Consider the following 18,138-nt stretch of genomic DNA (forward strand, 5'->3'; position numbering starts at 1 on the left):
GAAATGTACTGTGGATGCAACACAACTGCCGAGTTACACCAGGAAGGCACAATCCCTCCATCAGTGCTCAGACTGTCTGCAATAGGCTGAGAGAGGCTGGACTGAGGGTTGTAGGCCTGTTGTAAGGCAGGTCCTTACCAGACGTCACCGCAACAACGTCGCCTATGGTACAAACCCACCGTCGCTGGACAGACAAGACTGGCAAAAGTTATCTTCACTGACTAGTCGCGGTTTTGTCTCATCTGGGCTGAATGTCAGATTCGCGTTAATCGTCGAAGGAATGACGTTACACCGAGGCCTTAGTCTGGAGCTGGATCGATTTGGAGGTGAAGGGTCCGTCATGGTCTGGAGCGGTGTGTCACAGCATCATCGGACTGAGCTTGTTGTCATTGCAGGCAATCTCAATGCTGTGCGTTACAGGGAATACATCCTCCTCCCTCATGAGGTACTCTCCTGCAGGCTCATCCTGACATGACCTCCAGCATGACAATGCCACCAGCCATACTGCTCGTTCTGTGCGTGATTTCCTGAAAGACAGGAATGTCAGTGTTCTGCCATGGCCAGCGAAGAGCCCGGATCTCAATCCCATTGAGCACCCCTGGGACCTGTTGGATCGGAGGGTGAGGGCTAGGGCCATTCCCCCAGAAATGTCCGAACTTGCAGGTGGCTTGGTGGAAGAGTGGGGTAACATCTCACAGCAAGAACTGCAGTACTTAGTATTTTTGTGGCCACCAGCTGCATTGACTTACTTTTGATTTTGACCCCCTTTGTTCAGGAAACATTATTCAATTTCTGTTAGTCACATGTCTGTGAACTTGTTCAGTTTAAGTCTCAGTTGTTGAATCTTGATATGTTCATACAATATTTACACATGTTAAGTTTGCTTAAAAAATTAAGTTGACAGTGAGAGGACTTGCTTTTTTTCTTATTTATATACATTACACTTCCGTTCAAAAGTTTGGGTTCACTTAGAAATGTCCTTGTTTTTTAAAGAAAAACACATTTTCTGTCCATTAAAATAACATCAAATTTATAAGAAATACAGTGTAGACATTGCTAATGTTGTATATTTTATGGAATATCTACATAGGCGTACAGAGGCCCATTATCAGCAACCATCACTCCTGTGTTCCATGGAACGTTGTTGTTAGCTAATCCAAGTTTATAATTTAAAAGGCTAATTCATCATTAGAAAACCCTTTTGCAATTATGTTAGCACAGCTGAAAACTTGGTGCTGATTAAAGAAGCAATACAACTGGCCTTCTTTATGACTAGTTGAGTATCTTGGAGCATCAGCATGTGTGTTCGATTACAGGCTCAAAATGTCCAGAAACAAAGAACTTGCTTCTGAAACTCATCAGTCTATTCTGATGAAGGCTATTCCATGCGAGAAATTGCCAAGAAACTGAAGATCTCATTCAACTCGGTGTACAACTTCCTTCACAGAACAGCGCAAACTGGCTCTAACCAGAGTAGAAAGTGGGAGGCTCTGGTGCACAACTGAGCAAGAGGACAAGTACATTACAGTGTCTAGTTTGAGAAACAGACGTCTCACAAAGTCCTCTTTGCAACTCAGGCTGCACATTAATAGGCCTACCCGCAGAAACTACCAGCTCTCTATGGAAACATAGTTAACAATGAAAAGAATAGCTGACGAGTTTCCGAAGAAAGTGATTGTTCTGGCCACTTCAGAGCGCTGTAATCGAAACCCATAGAATGCTGGATGCTCCCAAATACTCAACTAGCTCTAAATAGCCAGTTTTGTGATTCGCTTCCTTTAAGAATCAACACAACAGTTTTCAGCTGTGCTAACATAATTGCAAAAGGGTTTTCTAACAACATTAACAATGTCTAAACTGTATTTCTGATGAATTTGATGTTATTTTAAATGGACAAGAAATGTGCTTTTCTTTAAAAAGAACAAGGACATTTCTAAGTGACCCTAAACCTTTGAACGGTAGTGTATATATATATATATATATATATATGGGGGATTGGAAATGATGCAGACAATTACAATCTATTTTCAATATTAAATATTAAAGCGGATCTATCCCCGCCCCCCAAAAAAGCAATAATAATAAAGTGTCCCAGTTCTTCCATGGTCTGCATACTCAGACATGTCACACATTGAGCATGTTTGGAATGCTCTGGATCGACATGTACGACAGCATGTTCCATTTCCCACCCGTGTACGACAGCATGTTCCAGTTCCCGCTAATATCCAGCAACATTGCACAGACATTGAAGAGAAGTGGGACAACATTCCACAATCCACAATCAACAACCTGATCAACTCTGTGCGAAAGAGGTGTCGCGCTGCATGAGGCAAANCAGACATTGAAGAGAAGTGGGACAACATTCCACAATCCACAATCAACAACCTGATCAACTCTGTGCGAAAGAGGTGTCGCGCTGCATGAGGCAAATGTTGGTTACTCCAGATACTGACTGTCTTTCTGATGCACGCTCCTACCTTTTTGTTTTAAAGACATCTGTGGCCAATAGATCTAGGTCTGTTTTCCAATTCATGTGAAATTCGTAGATTAGGTCCTAATGTATTTATTTCAGTTGACTGATTTCCTAATATGAACTGCAACTCAGTAAAATCTAGGAATGTATTGCATGTTGCGTTTAGATTTTTGTTCAGTATAATTTCCTCCTTATCAGAGAGATGAGGAATGGGGTTAGAGCTGAGCAGCTCTCTCTCCCTCTCGCTCTTCTGCCGACCATCACTGCTGTCTTCCTCCTTGGGTGCTCACAGCTCTAACCAACCAACCTACCTACCGCCCAAAACAAATCCCTTTAACTCACGTCAAAACGCACCCAGTGCTACCTCGCTTTCTCTCTCGCTTTCTCTCTCGCTCTTTCCTTCCATCTCTCTTGCAACCTACATTCCACAATGAGAGTCAAGGTGAGTCTAACTCTCTCCCATCTCTCTCGAACATAAGAACAAGAAAATAAAACACTACATCTTATCATTTTGACCTCATACAGATCAAAAAGTCCACAAGCATAAACATACTGACCGAGTCAGTGTCAATATCCAACAACAATTAAAATAATGCATGTGTCTGTTGCTGTCCTGTCTGACAGACTGAAACAAACAGGACTACACTGCATTCAAACACACAGCCCAATCAGACAATGATTCGGAGAATGTCATATGCTCACACACATACTGTACAAAGAATGACCAAAACTGCCTTGCCAAAAATTATTAATTACACTTAGGATCATGTATCAATACACCCAGTCACTACAAAGATACAGGCGCCCTTCCTAACTTAGTTGCCGGAGAGGAAGGAAACCGCTCAGGGATTTCACAATGAGGCCAATGGTGACTTTAAAGCAGAGTTTAATGCCTGTGAAATGGGAAACCGGGGGATGGTGAGCAAAAACAAGCTGTCTAGAGACAAAAGGCTTTCCCTAATCAACCAGGGTTTCTTTGAGAAAAAGAAAAGGAACTCACCTGTCTTTGATGGACATCTGTCTCGCCGACATGGCTTCTGAGAGCTCTATGTCCTCTTGCTCCGACTGGACGAGGCTGTGTGTGTGTCCCAGACCACTGCTGCCGTCCGTGTGTGTGTCCGCACCGCCCAGCTCCCGAGCCTGAGGCAGCAGTGTGTGTGGAGAGAGAGATGCACTCCTTAGCTGCTCTGCTGCTCTCGATGATGACACACTAGTGTCTGGCAGCTCTGCACACACACAGGAAGGCGTTAGGAGAGCTCCCCTAGCACAATCATGTTTGCAAACACACTTATCAAAAATCTCTAAAACAGCTGTAGAAAAGCGTAACACTCTCAATGTTAAAACCCTCCGCCCTGTTGCTCCTCTAGATGTGTACAGCGAACCTCCCTCTACAGAAGCCACACCATAAAGGAGTCTCTCGCTCTCGACTGGTCCGTGCCCTAACAGGCTGCGGGAAAAGCCAAACGCTGATACAGAGTGACAAGACAAAACAGGGGAGAGCTTGCTAGAGTCTGCYCCCACAGTGAATTGTCAAATAAGGGAAAGCTTGAAAACCACAGACACTGCGTGTGAACATAATTCATAGACACACAACACAGGCAGTTTTTTTTGTTGATGAGATACAGCATCTCACTTAAYTGTTACAGCTTAACACTTAAGTTTACGCCGTGTCGTAGCATTGGCTATGTTGATGTTTTTTTGCGAGTAGTCTACATGGATTTACTTTACAACAGGAGCCATAGTGGGTGTACCAAGGGGGAAATAAATMAATTTGATTGAGCTAATGTGATCTGTCAGATGGTCGGCATAGGAAATAACTTCATAACTCTCTCCCACAAACACACAGCCAAGCGATGATCAGAATTATTGGCACCATTAATAAAGAGGAGCAAAAAAGACTGTATAAAATAAARAAACACAAATACTGAGGTAAATTGTATGCTGAAAAAAATTGAAATTATACTAATACAATTGCTCAGAGAAATAGATTGTGTTTAAGTAATAAAAACGAATCTAAAAAACATTGGGGTTAAAATGATTGACACKGCTGTTTTCAATACTCTATCACCCTCCCGTTACGAGGATAAAGACACCGAGCCTCTTTCACAATATAATGAGATTGGAGAGACGTCAGACCATTACTCTATACAGAATCTTTCCAAATCCCTGATATCCTTCGTTTGTGCTTATGGATTGCCCTCTTCAATTCAAACCACCGGTTTTCAATGGGGTTTAAGTCCAGAGACAGAAACAACCCTTCCTCCCTCACACTCTTTGACCTTTTGAAGTTTTGTTGTGTCACAGTCTGAATTTAAAACAGATTACATTTAGATTTTGTAGCTGGCCTATACACAATACCCCATAATGTCAAAGTGGAATTATTATAATTATTATAATTCTTTTTTCTTTTTTTTTTTACAAATGAAGGTAAAATGTATTGAGTCAATAAGTATTCAACCCCTGTGTTATGGGAAGCCTAACTATGTTAAGGAGTAAACATTTGCTTAACAAGTCACAAAATAAGTTGAATGGACTCACTCTGTGTGCAATAATAGTGTTTAACATGATTTTTTTGTGACTACCTCATCTCTGTACCACACAAATTATCTGTAAGGTCCCTAAATCGAGCAGTGAATTTCAAACACAGATTCAACCACAAAGACCAGGGAGGTTTTCGCAAAGGGCACCTATTGGRAAATGGGTTAAAATAAAATAAAAAGCAGACATAGAATATCCCTTTGAGCATGGTGAAGTTAGATTTTACACTTAGGATGGTGTATCAATACACCCAGTCACTACACAGATACAGGCGCTCTTTCCTAACTCGGAGAGGAAGGAAACCGCTCAGGGATTTCACCAAGAGGTCAATGGTGACTTTAACAGTTAGAGTTTTAATGGCTGTGATAAGAGAAAAGCTGAGGATGCATCATCAACATTGTAGTTACTCCACAATACTAACCTAATTGACAGAGTGAAAAGGAAGCCTGTACAGATAAACAATATTCCAAAACATACATCCTGTTGCAACAAGGCACTCGAGTAATACTGCAAAAATAATGTGGCAAAGGAATTCACTTTTTGTCCGGAATACAAAGTGTTATTGGATTTGCCCCAAACATACAACACATTACCGAGTACCACTCTTCATATTTTCAAGAATAGTGGCGGCTGCATCATGTTATGGGTACGCTTGTAATAGTTAAGGACTGGGAGTTTTTTCTGATAAAAAAATAAAGAGTGGAGGTAAACACAGGCTGGACAATAACTTAAAACAAAAAGGCAGAATCTACACAGGAGTTGCTTACAAAGACAGTGAATGTTCCCGAGTGCCCGTGTTACAGTTTTAACTTAGATCTGCTTGACAAATTAAATCTATGGCAAGACCTAAAAATGGTTGTCTAGCAATGATCAACAACCAACTTGACAGATTTGCAGAATTTCTTAAATAATAAAAATGGGCAAATGTTGCAGAATCCAGGTATGGAAAGCTCTTGAAAGGGACTTACCCAGAAAGCCTCACAGCTGTAATCACTGCCAAAGATGATTCAAACATGTATTCTCAGGGCGTTGAATACTTTTTTAATCAAGATATATTTGTTTACAAATGTTATAATTATTCTTCCACTTTGATCATTTAATACCACGTTTTAATACAACAAAATGGAAAAAGTTAAAGGGTTTAAATACTTTCTGAAGGCACTGTATGTATGCATGTACAGTTGAAGTCGGAAGTTTACATACACTTAGGTTGGAGTCATTAAAACTCATTTTTCAACCACTCCACAAATGTCTTGTTAACAAACTGTAGTTTTGGCAAGTCGGTTAGGACATCTACTTTGTGCATGACAGAAGTAATTCCTCCAACAATTGTTTACAGAAAAATGATTTCACTTATAATTCACTGTATCACAATTCCAGTGGGTCAGAAGTTTACATGCACTAAGTTACCTGAGCCTTTAAACAGCTTGGAAAATTCCAGAAAATTATGTAATGGCTTTAGAAGCTTCTGATAAATGATGTCAATTAGCCTGAGTCAATTGGAGGTGTACCTGTGGATGTATTTCTAGGCCTACCTTCAAACTCAGTGCCGCTTTGCGTGACATCATGGGAAAATCAAAAGAAATCAGCCAAGACCTCAGAAAAAACAATTGTAGACCTCCACTAGTCTGGTTCATCCTTGGAAACAATTTCCAAATACCTGAAGGTACCACGTTCATCTGTACAAACAATAGTACGCAAGTATAAACACCATGGGACCACGCAGCCGTCATACCGCTCAGGAAGGAGACACGTTCTGTCTCCTAGAGATGAGTGTACTTTGGTGCGAAAAGTGCAAATCAATCCCAGAACAACAGCAAAAGGACCTTGTGAAGATGCTGGAAACCAGGTACAAAAGTATCGATATCCACAGTAAAACGAGTCCTATATCGACATAACCTGAAATGCTGCTCAGCAAGGAAGAAGCCACTGCTCCAAAACCGCCATAAAAAAGCCAGACTACGGTTTGCAACTGAACATGGGGACAAAGATAGTACTTTTTGGACAAATGTCCTCTGGTCTGATGAAACAAAAATATAACTGTTTGGCCATAATGACCATTGTTATGTTTGGAGGAAAAAGGGGGAGGCTTGCAAGCCGAAGAACCCCATCCCAACCGTGAAGCACGGGGGTGGCAGCACCATGTTGTGGGGGTGCTTTGCTGCAGGAGGGACTGGTGCACTTCACAAAATAGATGGCATCGTGAGGAAGGTCAAGTAGATTTTAAGTTGAAAAAACTGTAAACTTGGAACTTGGGCCACGCAGGAACATGACGTCTTTTTGGTAAGGAACTCCAGTGTAGATGCCTTGTGTTTTAGTTATTTCCTGCTGAAAAAGTGAATTTCATCTCCCCAGTGTCTGTGGAAAGCAATTTGCCTGCTTAGCTCCATCCAGTTATTTTTAGTATCCCAAAGAAAAACTCACAATTTTCTTAACGATTTAACACATGCATATTTACCCTTTTATTTTTCAGGACAAAAAAGTTAATTGCTTTGCAATCATTTTATTTTATGCTATTTCTTGGAATATTTGTATTCTGTACAGGCCAGTGCTGGGTAGATCTGGATTCAAATCAAGTTTATTGGGCACATACCACATGGTTAGCAGATGTTATGGTGAGTGTGCTTCTAGATCCGACAGTTAGCAGATGCTTATTGTGAAATGCTTTGTGCTTTCTAGATCCGACAGTGCATCGTTTATCTATCCAGGTAATTATCTAACAATTCCACAACAAAACTAATATCAACAATTCCACAACAAACCTGATACACACAATTTAGTAAAGAATGAGATAAAATATATAAATATAAAATCTAATGAATGAGCAGTGACAGAGCGGCTAAGATGCAATTAAGATACTATAGAATAGATAGCATAGGATACAGTATCATACATATGAGATAAAGTAATGCGAGATATGTAAAACATTATAAAATGACTTAGTTGTTCCATTTATTAAAGTGCGCCAATGATAGTCCAAGTCTGTAAGGTAGGCAGCCGCCTCTCTGTGCTAGTGATGGCTGTTCAAACAATCTGATGCCTTGATATAGAAAGCTGTTTTTCAATCTCTACGCCCAGCTTGATGCACCTGTACTGAACTCGCCTTTTCTGGATGGAAGCAGAGTGAACAGGCAGTGGCTGGTGTATTGTCCTTGAGTGATCTTGTTGTGACATCGGGTGTTGTAGGTGTCCTGGAGGGCAGGTTAGTTTGCCCCGGTGAGCGGTTGTGCAGACCGCACCACCCTTCTGGAGAGCACTGTGGTTGTTGCCGCTACCAGGCGGGATTACAAGCCTTGACAGGATTTGCTCTTAATTGTGCACCTGTAAAAGTTAGAAAGGGTTTTCGGTGAACCAAGCCACACTTTTCAGCCTCGATGAGGTTGAAAAGGCCTGTGCGCCTTCTTTCACACCACTGTCTGGTGGTGCGTGCGACCATTTCATTTGTCGGTGATATGTATGACACCTAGACAAAAAAACTTTCCACCTTCTCCACTGCTGCCCCATTGATGTGGATAGGAGGTGGCTCCCTTTTCTGAAGTCCCACAATATTTATTTTGTTTTCCTGACAATTGAGTGAAGAGGTTATATTTCCTGACACCAACACCTTCCTTCGGAGGGGATAACTATACTGTTTGTATTCGTCCATATTCCAGTTGCCTTGCCATAATTAAATGCGGGTGGTTACGTGCTTTCGCTTTTTGCGTGAATGCTGCCAATCAAATCAATGGTTTTCTGGTTAGGGAAGGTTTTAAATAGTCACAATTCTCCCTATACACTTCCTTATAAACTCGCTCACTTGAGTCCGCGTATACGCCCCAATGTTGTTCTCTGAGGCTTTACCTGAAAACATATCCCAGCAACCTTGAAGCGTGGAATCCGATTGGTCAAGACCCATCGGATGGATAGACCTAAGCACGGGCGCTTCCTGGTTTTAGGTTCTGCCTATTAGAGGTGAGCACAAGTTGGAGGCAGATTTGCCAAAAAGGAGGGCGGGGGACGTCCTTGTATGGCATCGCGGAAGTTAGGAGTAGCAATGGCTTCGAGCGTGTTACCTCACTCCTGTACATGCAAAACAATACGTGATAGGGAATTTTAGGTAGCTTTGTTTCTCAAATTAGCTTTGTTAAAATCCCCAGCTACAAATTAAATTGCATCCTCAGGATATAAGCGTTTCCAGTTTGAAGTTTCCTTGATGGTCGTCTTGGTATCACTTGCGGAGGGGATATACGCTCTGACAATAAACCGAGGAGAGTTTATTCTTGGGAGAATTCAGTCGCTTTGATTGTGAGGGAATCTAGTCAGGTGAACAAAAGGACTTGAGTTTCCTTATGTTTTACACAATTACACCATGAGTCGTTAATCTTGAAACATACACACTCCTCCCTTCGTCTTACCGGAGAGATGTTATTTCCTGCGGCGCGATGCCATGAATCTCGTTGGTGTACTGACTCTGACAGCATGTCCCAAGCTAGCCATTTCTGTGAAACAGAGTATGTTACGATCCCGTAATCTCTTTGGAAAGCAACTCTTTGCCCTGATGTTCGTCGACTTTGTTAACTAGGGACTGACATTAGCGAGTAATGATTACTCGTGAAGCGGTGGGTGGTATGCGACGCATACCCTCTCCTCCAGCGTCGTTGGTTTCGGTCGGCCTCTGGAATCAGTTCAAATGCCCTGGGAGGTGCAGACAAAGGAGTCTGGACTTTTTGGAAAGTCGTAATTCCACTGGACTAAATGGGGTATTGTGTGTAGGCCGTGACAGGAAATCTACATATTAATCAATTTTTTAAAAATTCAGGATGTAACCACAACAAATGTGAAAAAAGTCAAGGGTGTGAATACTTTCTGAAGGCGCACTTTATATTAAAAAAAAAATTAAAAAAAAAAAGGTGGCAACTGCTGCTAAAAAATTAATATAGGGAAACACTGTATGTCTGGCTTTTGGTCTTCCCAGACACACTGCAGGTCACTCCACACCACATGGGAAGTCTCGCTTGTCTTTGTCTATAGACATTTACCGATGGTGACCATCATGATGATTTATAAACCTTTTGGCTTGTAGTACTTCACAGCACAAGCTGTGAGATCTAACTCAATTTGCAGCCATTGGACTGCATTTAGTTACTAATGCTTCACACCGGTGGAACACACTAAGTAGGTTTTAAAAGGATTCAAGCATGCTGTTTATTTATGGGAATGGTTTGCAAGGATTCTTCAGACTCTTGCTCTATTTGAGACACTTGGAATTTTCCTTGTGATATTATTCTCGCGGCTCTCTCTTCTCTCTCTTCCTTCCCCCTCTTTCTCCCTTATTTTGTCTCTTCTTCTATCTAGGCCGATTGAAGAGAAATTGGATGAGCGAAGCCAAGCTGAGTTGCACCAACGTTCTCTCTTCAGGGTACGAAGGACACGATTGCTTTGGTGTTTCTCTCACCTGTGTTACCTCCTGGAGGTAGCAATGAGTGGACATGGCCTTTAGATGTATGCACATGCACACACCCGCGTTACACACAAGCAGCAACTACGCACCGCATGCCCGTACGCATTGCACCAAAATACACGGCAGCATCCTCCTCTGACTCCAGTTACTCCACCACATTTGATTGACTACTCTTTAACTGGTGTTGGGCATGACACAGACGACAGAGAGAAATATTCAAATATTTACTTAAGCATTGAGACTTGATTTTCCATACAGAATCTTCTATGGCCAACTCGGCATGTGGAATATACTGTAAGGTAGTAGCTAATGTCAGTCATATAATGACATTACATTTCAAGTGAATAAACTCCATTTGCTGTCATTGGCATGATTATTCCATTAGAGTTGGCAAGAGAGCGAACAGATGGCACTCAGGCTTAGGTCAAGCACGCCGATCATGTCTTTCTTGTTCAATCTGTCGTCACTAACGTCTTGTGCTACATTCGTGATTAACTCTTTCCTCATATCGTAAGACAAAGTCTCACTCTCTATGCAAATGCCGCTTTGTTAAGTTTACAATATCAAACCTTGCAACAGCCATTTCTTACCCTATTTTGTCTGGTACTTGGGTAACTCCAGAGTCTTCTGGTTAACTTGAACATATTCTCTAGTCGATGTATTATGATCTATATCTGAATTAATTTTATCTTTCTATTGGATTATCTAAAACCAATGGATTTCTTCTATTCTCTTACTTCTTTTCTATTGAAAGTATCAATCTATTCCCTTAAAACAGAGTTTGAGCTTTGAATTGGTTTAGAAAACAATGGAAGATGACTCTGGTCTCCATGCATGGCCTCCCCAGGATTGGAGAGAACACGGATGGGCTCCCCAAAACCCCATCACGGAACTGTGCCATGGAGAGGCGACTGAGACGCACCCCAGACGCTCCCATACCCAGCCATCGACTATAGGAGAGTTGGTCATTGCTGCCACGTAATCCCAACCTTATACCCTTGCCTCTCCATTGCTCCCCCCACCCCCCCATTTTGGTTGAAGGCAAAACTGTTGTTTTGTTGATTTGAAAACCACAGTCCGGTAAATTCCCACCCAGTAAAGCAGGGCATGTGTTTTGATTTAAGAACATCTGCTCTCGATTTGCACCTGCTGTTCCGGTCAGTTGATTAATACAAAAGGGTGGAGAAAGCGGCTGTTACCTTTTCTAACTTGCGTCACTTGCCTGTAAACAGGTCACACAGTTTGACTCTCAAGGCTTGACACTGAACATAGTAAGATCCACTGAAGCCTGATTAAACACTTATAACACAGTATAAAGTAGTTTATAGAGCTTTATTAACCCACTCCGTGTACATGATACTCACTATTTCATATTGAAGTGAACTAACCTTAATTTTAAAGCTTAATCCTTAGGCGTCAAACTTTCACAGGCCATTTGCATATTACAACAACAATTTACTTTCTTCATCTACAATCATTTGCTCACATTGCACGCGCAATAGGAACAGATATATGTACACAATTGATGCTAGATTCTAATATTCAATGCTGGAATGTTAAAATTCTCTGTTTCAAAAACTAAACAAAAACAAATCGCCCGAGTCGCCCAGTGCTCTGTTTTCACCTTTCAAATTCTCCACTTTAAAAGGAATTCCATTCAAAAGAATCATCGTGACCTCCTCTTCTCCTTCGTCTTCCTCCCGCTGTCACCTCTGTCTCGTGTACGAACTGCGCCCTTGTCCCCTCTTGTCACCCTATGTCTCTGCGACTCTCTATACTGATCACTGTAAAGTGTATACACGCGGAGCACTCATTCCTAGCCCTCCACTCTATCCAGCAGCAAACTGACACCATACAGGTAACACAGGCACGGAAGTGAGCCACCCGTGTGCAATTGCAGCCTATGGGAGTTCAGGTTATCCAACCCAGGAACGAACCTAATTAGCCTGCTCCCAAATCGTTTGTGCTGTTTGCTAACTCCTATGTCGTCAGACGCATCTTGCGATGACGAAGCGAGGCAACACCAAGCTAGCGGATCTAGGTACCAGGTACAATGAAGCCTACGAACAGCAAGTCACACTGCTGAGGGTATACGTTGTTGTTTGCTGGCACCAATCATCATGACGGAGAATTTGATAGGGCGCGTGACTAGCATTTGTCCGAACAAGTATTTGTCTGTGTGTAATATATTAACCTTTGTGGAAATTTCAACCAATCAATTTTCCACAAGGTCGATGAGGGTTGTTTGGATGTTGTGCACCCCCTTGTGTATTTTAAGGGAACAACTTGCATGTAAAGGTTTCTGTCGGCATAATTACTCAATTTTTTCTCTTTCTCTACACGTTTATGCTGTTACACCATTGTCATTTGTGTATCCAGAAATCTCCTGCCAACCTCTCAAAAGATGGACATAGAATATTGCTGTTGTCAACGGTCAATACAAGATACTGTATGTCCACATGTAGCTATGCACTGGACTGTACACCCTTTCCTTTGTTCTTTTTGTTGTTAGGCATGGGCCCCCCCTGGCCTGCGTAACTAGGCCTGCCTTCCTGTTCATTTTCTCCCCCCCATCTCCCTATTTGTGTGTAATTTCCCTCCTCCCAGCTGCATGCGTCCTCAACAGGAGAGTGCTCAGCCAGGGAGCAGGCCAGGCAGGCCCATAATGCCCTAGAGGTCCAGAGGGAGGCGCCAGCGACCTCCTCCAAGCTCCCAGACTTCTTCTCCTGAGGAGAACCAGCCCCAAGCCCAAGAAATCATGTATGTATTCATGAATGATGTATATTTTTAATATATTTTATAATCTTGTTTATGTATCATTCATTCAGGCATGCTATCCTGCTTTCACAGCCAGAAACATGACATTTTAAAGTTGTGTTTTCGATGGTTTTAATGCCATTGGTATCACCATGTGCCAAGTAAATCCAAATCCAAAAACCCAGCAGTGTGTTCAGGGGGACGCAGAGCCTGATCCTGTCCACCTTAAGCGTGCGAGGAAGATCTCTGTTCAAAAGACTGCCCAGCCAGCCACCAGTCGTGATCCGGCCACCAGGCCTGTGATAGCAGGGCGCAGGCCAACGCCCTTACCAGGACCCAGCCATCACCCTGGAACCCTGGAGCAGGTAGGAGGACCAATGGAGCATGGATATTATGGAGGGGTTCTAGCTGTATTCTGCGTGTTTGTGACGTAGGTCGAGTGATTGTTGCTGTACATCATATAACTTCTTATAAACCCTTCCTTTACATGAGTGTTGTCCCTTATCTAGTTTCAACGTGATTTAAGCCTCTTATCCCATTATTGACTTCAAACATCACCCATTTGTGTTTAATACCATTTTAATAGTAGAAAAACCAACACACACCGTTTCTAAGTGTGTGATACTGTGTGTGTATTCTTGGATCCAGGAAGAACTCAGACACTGACCCCTGTGATGAGCAGAGCTAGGTGAGCGGCCAGTGTGACATCACACAAGAAGGCTCAACCCACGCAATGGTGGCCAGGGAGTGGATGGCTGATGCAAACTGGAAGCTATTGGCTTGCTCTTGGCAACACCCTTTGTCCTTATGTGCGTGACCAAAATTAAAAGATCAGAATCATTAGTAAAACATATTTTTGTTCTTTTTTCAGTCTGTGATAAAAATAGCCAATAGCATAACAATTACTTAAGAAAAATCTATGGTCATTTGCTGATGCTCTCTTAATGAATCTGAGGCTGCTTCATTTGAAATGAAATGCACTCCATCATCGCAGCCGTAGCAGCTTTTGAGAAAGCCCCGATTTTAATTAGAAGCACACAAGACACACAAGTGCTATGCTCCCCTGATTGGCCTGTGAGTTGATAGAGAATTTAGTTCTCAAGTATATAACCCAATTTAATTATATTCCTCAGTCTTGCAAACCAGAATTGTAAGATCCTGGTCGAATGAAACATGGACGAAGGCCCAAGCTAAAATGTCAAAGGTTTATTCACGGGAACGTTCTAAGTCAAGAATACAAAAACAATACGATTTTATTACTACTTCTCATCGCCCACACATCACACAACCATACGCACACAACAATACACACACCCACACAACCATACGCACACACACAAAACCATACGCACACACATTCCTGCTACCCAGCCGACAGAGATAGTGATCTTGTCCTTGAGACGTACTCCTCGTTCTCTCCCAAATCTTGTCAGTCGGGGCCACCAAGCTCAAGACAGTCTGTGTTAAATACCATAAAACATATTGTGTTACCTCAATTCTGATAGGACTACAACATTATTGTATTATATTTATAACATTCCAATCAATTCCATACAATTATATGTTTCAGGGCGAGATATTCTAATCATTCAATTAACAATCAATTTTCACCTAACAGATTGTCAATTAAGAGATTGTTGTGTGATGATGCGCGGACGAAGGCTGCATGTTTTTCCCAAATGCACTCTATTCCCAATATATATGCACCTACCACTGAGGAGGGCATTATTGGGAGACGGCTAGGTGGTAGACCTGGTGTAAAGTGACGAATTATATGAATGTGATATCACATTTAATACATGTATTGATGTGCCATTCATCATTTTTGAGCCGTCCTTTCTCCTCAGCAGCCTCCCTGTTTGCACTAGCTTTTATGCCCTGTCCAAAGTAGTGCACTAAAATGGGGAAGTAGGTTGCCATTGGGCGTGCAGATGCTAATTCCACTGAGCATAAACAGACCCTCTGTGGAGAGGAAAAGGGAAGAGAATAAAAACTCCCCCTTGTTCATTCTGCTGAATGGAGGGATGGACTGATCAGGTTTTATCAGCCGATGTTTGATCTTCTCACCAGTCACGTTAGAAACAGCCTTGTTGTGATGAAAAAGGGGGAACGAATAAAGAAAGGTGGCTCTTGAGACTGTCGTTGATGTGACCATACCAGTTAGGTTACACCAGATCAGTAAAGTCTTTAACATTATTCACTCCTAAATGTTATCAAACGTTTGGAACAGCTGTTCAGACAGCATTTGAGGTTCGCCTACTTTCCTTCTCATAAAGAGTTACAAACACTGGTAAAATGTACAGTACATTGTCTGTAATGCAGCAGATTACCTCAGAGGAAATACAAGAGTTAGTTTTCTTATGTCCATGTAAAAGTGATTTCTAGTTCTGCTCCTTCGACTTAGACGCATAGGGAAATTCTGTTTTATCCACAACAGATATGAAATGATGAACAAGCAAAGAACGAGATGATTCATTTAAAAACGTAATGACTGAGTGTTAGCGTCTTATAAACATCAGAGAAATTTCGTTTTTTTTTCTCCGCTTGAAAATTCACTGTTGAGGTCAATCCTAAATAATGGACCGATTGTTGTCAGATGTCTACTGATTCAGCTGTTATATTGAGCATATTCTGTGGGATTTAGGCAGGGAAGGAGTGTGTTTGTTGGTGACTCATCCTTATGCTTCACAGACTGTTGCTGCAGCTGCTCGCATTCATAAGTGGCAACATCGTTACGGGCAAAACGTTTTTTTAACCCAAAAACATCTAAACGTCACTACCTTTGCTTATGTTTTGGTGCCCAGTGATATGACCCTGACTCATTGCTCTGCGTGTCAGGGGGTTGGTGCATGATGGTGGCTTGGCATGCTTGTGACGTCGGCGTGCACTGGCTAGGCAAACTGCAGTCCTTTTGATCCTCAGCAGGAAGTGCAGTGGTGTCAGCCTTGTATTAGTCAGCTTTATCTAGAGTTCCATTGTCTGTGTTTAGCCTTTGCTGCCTCACTATGCTGGGCAAGACTGCACTCATCGGTCTGAGGAGGCTTCTTGTCCACTCTAGCTGACTTTGTTTCCTCTCCTCTCTTTCATCCCGCTCCTTGTCTCTCTCTTTCTCTCTCTCTCTCACTCTCCCTCTTTTTCCCTCGACCCAGATCCATAACGGGGCCAAGTTGCCAGCTATCCCCTCATCTGCCTCAGACCTGGGGCCACGGTTCTCCACAAGACCCGAAGGGACATCCACTTAGCCACTGGGGGCGGGGGTAGCCCAGCCGAGCACCCAACCCTGGGTACACGAAAGGTCCATCCCCCACCACCCTAGCCCTTCCCCCCAGATCACAGAACCCTCCAATGCCGTCTGGAGGTCTGTGCCTGCCCCCACCACCAAGCCTCTCTGGATCCTCAGGCGCACCAGCGGACACAATCACCATCCTCCCCCAGGGGAGAGAGGGCGATCTGTGCGGAGGGAGAGAGAGCTGCCCTCTCCGGAGGGAGGTGTCAGAAAGGCCCCCATGCCCCAGCCTCAGGCCCGGTATGGTGGGAGAGGTGGGAGGAGGATCAGCATTTGGCCAGGATGGGTGAGGTGTGGAGCCCCAGCGTGTGTTGAAGGGTCAGAGAGTGGTGGTGGTGGTCTCCACCAGGACCACAGGCAGCACCAGGAGCAGAGGGGCTATCTGAGACATCAGATATCTGAGTCATCATTAGACCTCCAGGACCCAGACAGACAGTCAAAGGTCATCAGCACTGGTAAGCAGAAGCTATTCTGAAAATATAGTTTACCCAAGCTACCAATTACTTCACACTGGAATAAGTAAGCTACACTGAAGCTACCCTTAAGAAAAATATAGGGACAATTATCATATCGAAATGTCATGGAGTACAAATTGGCAAGTACAGATCACTCTGCAGTCAGATGTTAACGAAAAAAAACAATGTTTCAAGTGAGAATTCTGGTAGGTCTGTGCCGACAAAGAAAGGAAAGTCTTGCACACCTATTATCGTTTGTTGTGTGTAGTTCCAGTAGTTTGGCACATCGCTACATAGCAAAAAAGTAATTAACTACTGAAAACACTAACAAGATTTAAGTTCAACTACCAACAAAAATGTAGTTAAATGAGCATATAGTTCAACTACTCCCCAGCAATGCTGGTAAGACAAGCTTCCAGGGCTGTGGTCTACAGGGGGAAAGAGGGAGGAAGGGTTGTCTTTTCTGTTAGTCTTTCACTTTCTCTCACTCTACCTCTCTTTCGCTCATGCTTTAAAAAATCCACATAAAATTCTCAGAAAATCTCCACTCTCTCTCTCACGCTTGCTCACACACACACATACAGTTGAAGTCGGACGTTTACATAGACCTTAGCCAAATACATTTCAACTCAGTTTTTCACAATTCCTGACATTTAATCAGAGTCAAAATTCCCTGTTTTAGGTCAGTTAGGATCACCACTTTATTATAGAATGTGAAATGTCAGAGTAAAGAGAAGAGAATGATATATTTCAAGCTTTTATTTCTTTCATCACATTCCCAGTTGGTCAGAAGTTTACATACACTCAATTAGTATTTGTAGCATTGCCTTTAAATTGTTTAACTTGGGTCAAATGGTTCGGGTAGCCTTCCACAAGCTTCCCACAATAAGTTGGTGAATTTTGGCCCATTCCTCCTGACAGAGTAGCTGGTGTAACGGAGTCAGATTGTAGGCCGCCTTGCTCGCACACGCTTTTTCAGTTCTGCCCACAAATTTTTCTATGGGATTGAGGTCAGGGCTTTGTGATGGCCACTCCAATACTTGACTTGTTTGTTCCTTAAGCCATTTTGCCACGACTTTTGGAAGTCTTGCTTGGGGTCATTGTCCATTTGGAAGACCCATTTGCGACCAAGCTTTAACTTCCTGACTGATGTTTGAGATGTTGCTTCAATATATCCACATAATTCTCC

The 18,138-nt window shown here is 42.6% G+C and overlaps 1 protein-coding gene across 2 annotated transcripts in view; it reads right to left on the reverse strand.

Moving 5' to 3' along the window:
- LOC111953587 (supervillin-like) overlaps positions 1–18,138 on the reverse strand; it is a 161,361-nt gene that overhangs the window by 88,889 nt on the left and 54,334 nt on the right. For both annotated transcript variants that reach the window (XM_023972964.2, XM_070435460.1), the window contains one exon: positions 3,474–3,699. In XM_023972964.2, the coding sequence (XP_023828732.1) occupies positions 3,474–3,699 (226 nt within the window). The remainder of the gene's footprint in view (positions 1–3,473; positions 3,700–18,138) is intronic.

Source organism: Salvelinus sp. IW2-2015, linkage group LG27, assembly GCF_002910315.2.
Source record: "Salvelinus sp. IW2-2015 linkage group LG27, ASM291031v2, whole genome shotgun sequence".
NCBI classification, from domain to species: domain Eukaryota; kingdom Metazoa; phylum Chordata; class Actinopteri; order Salmoniformes; family Salmonidae; genus Salvelinus; species Salvelinus sp. IW2-2015.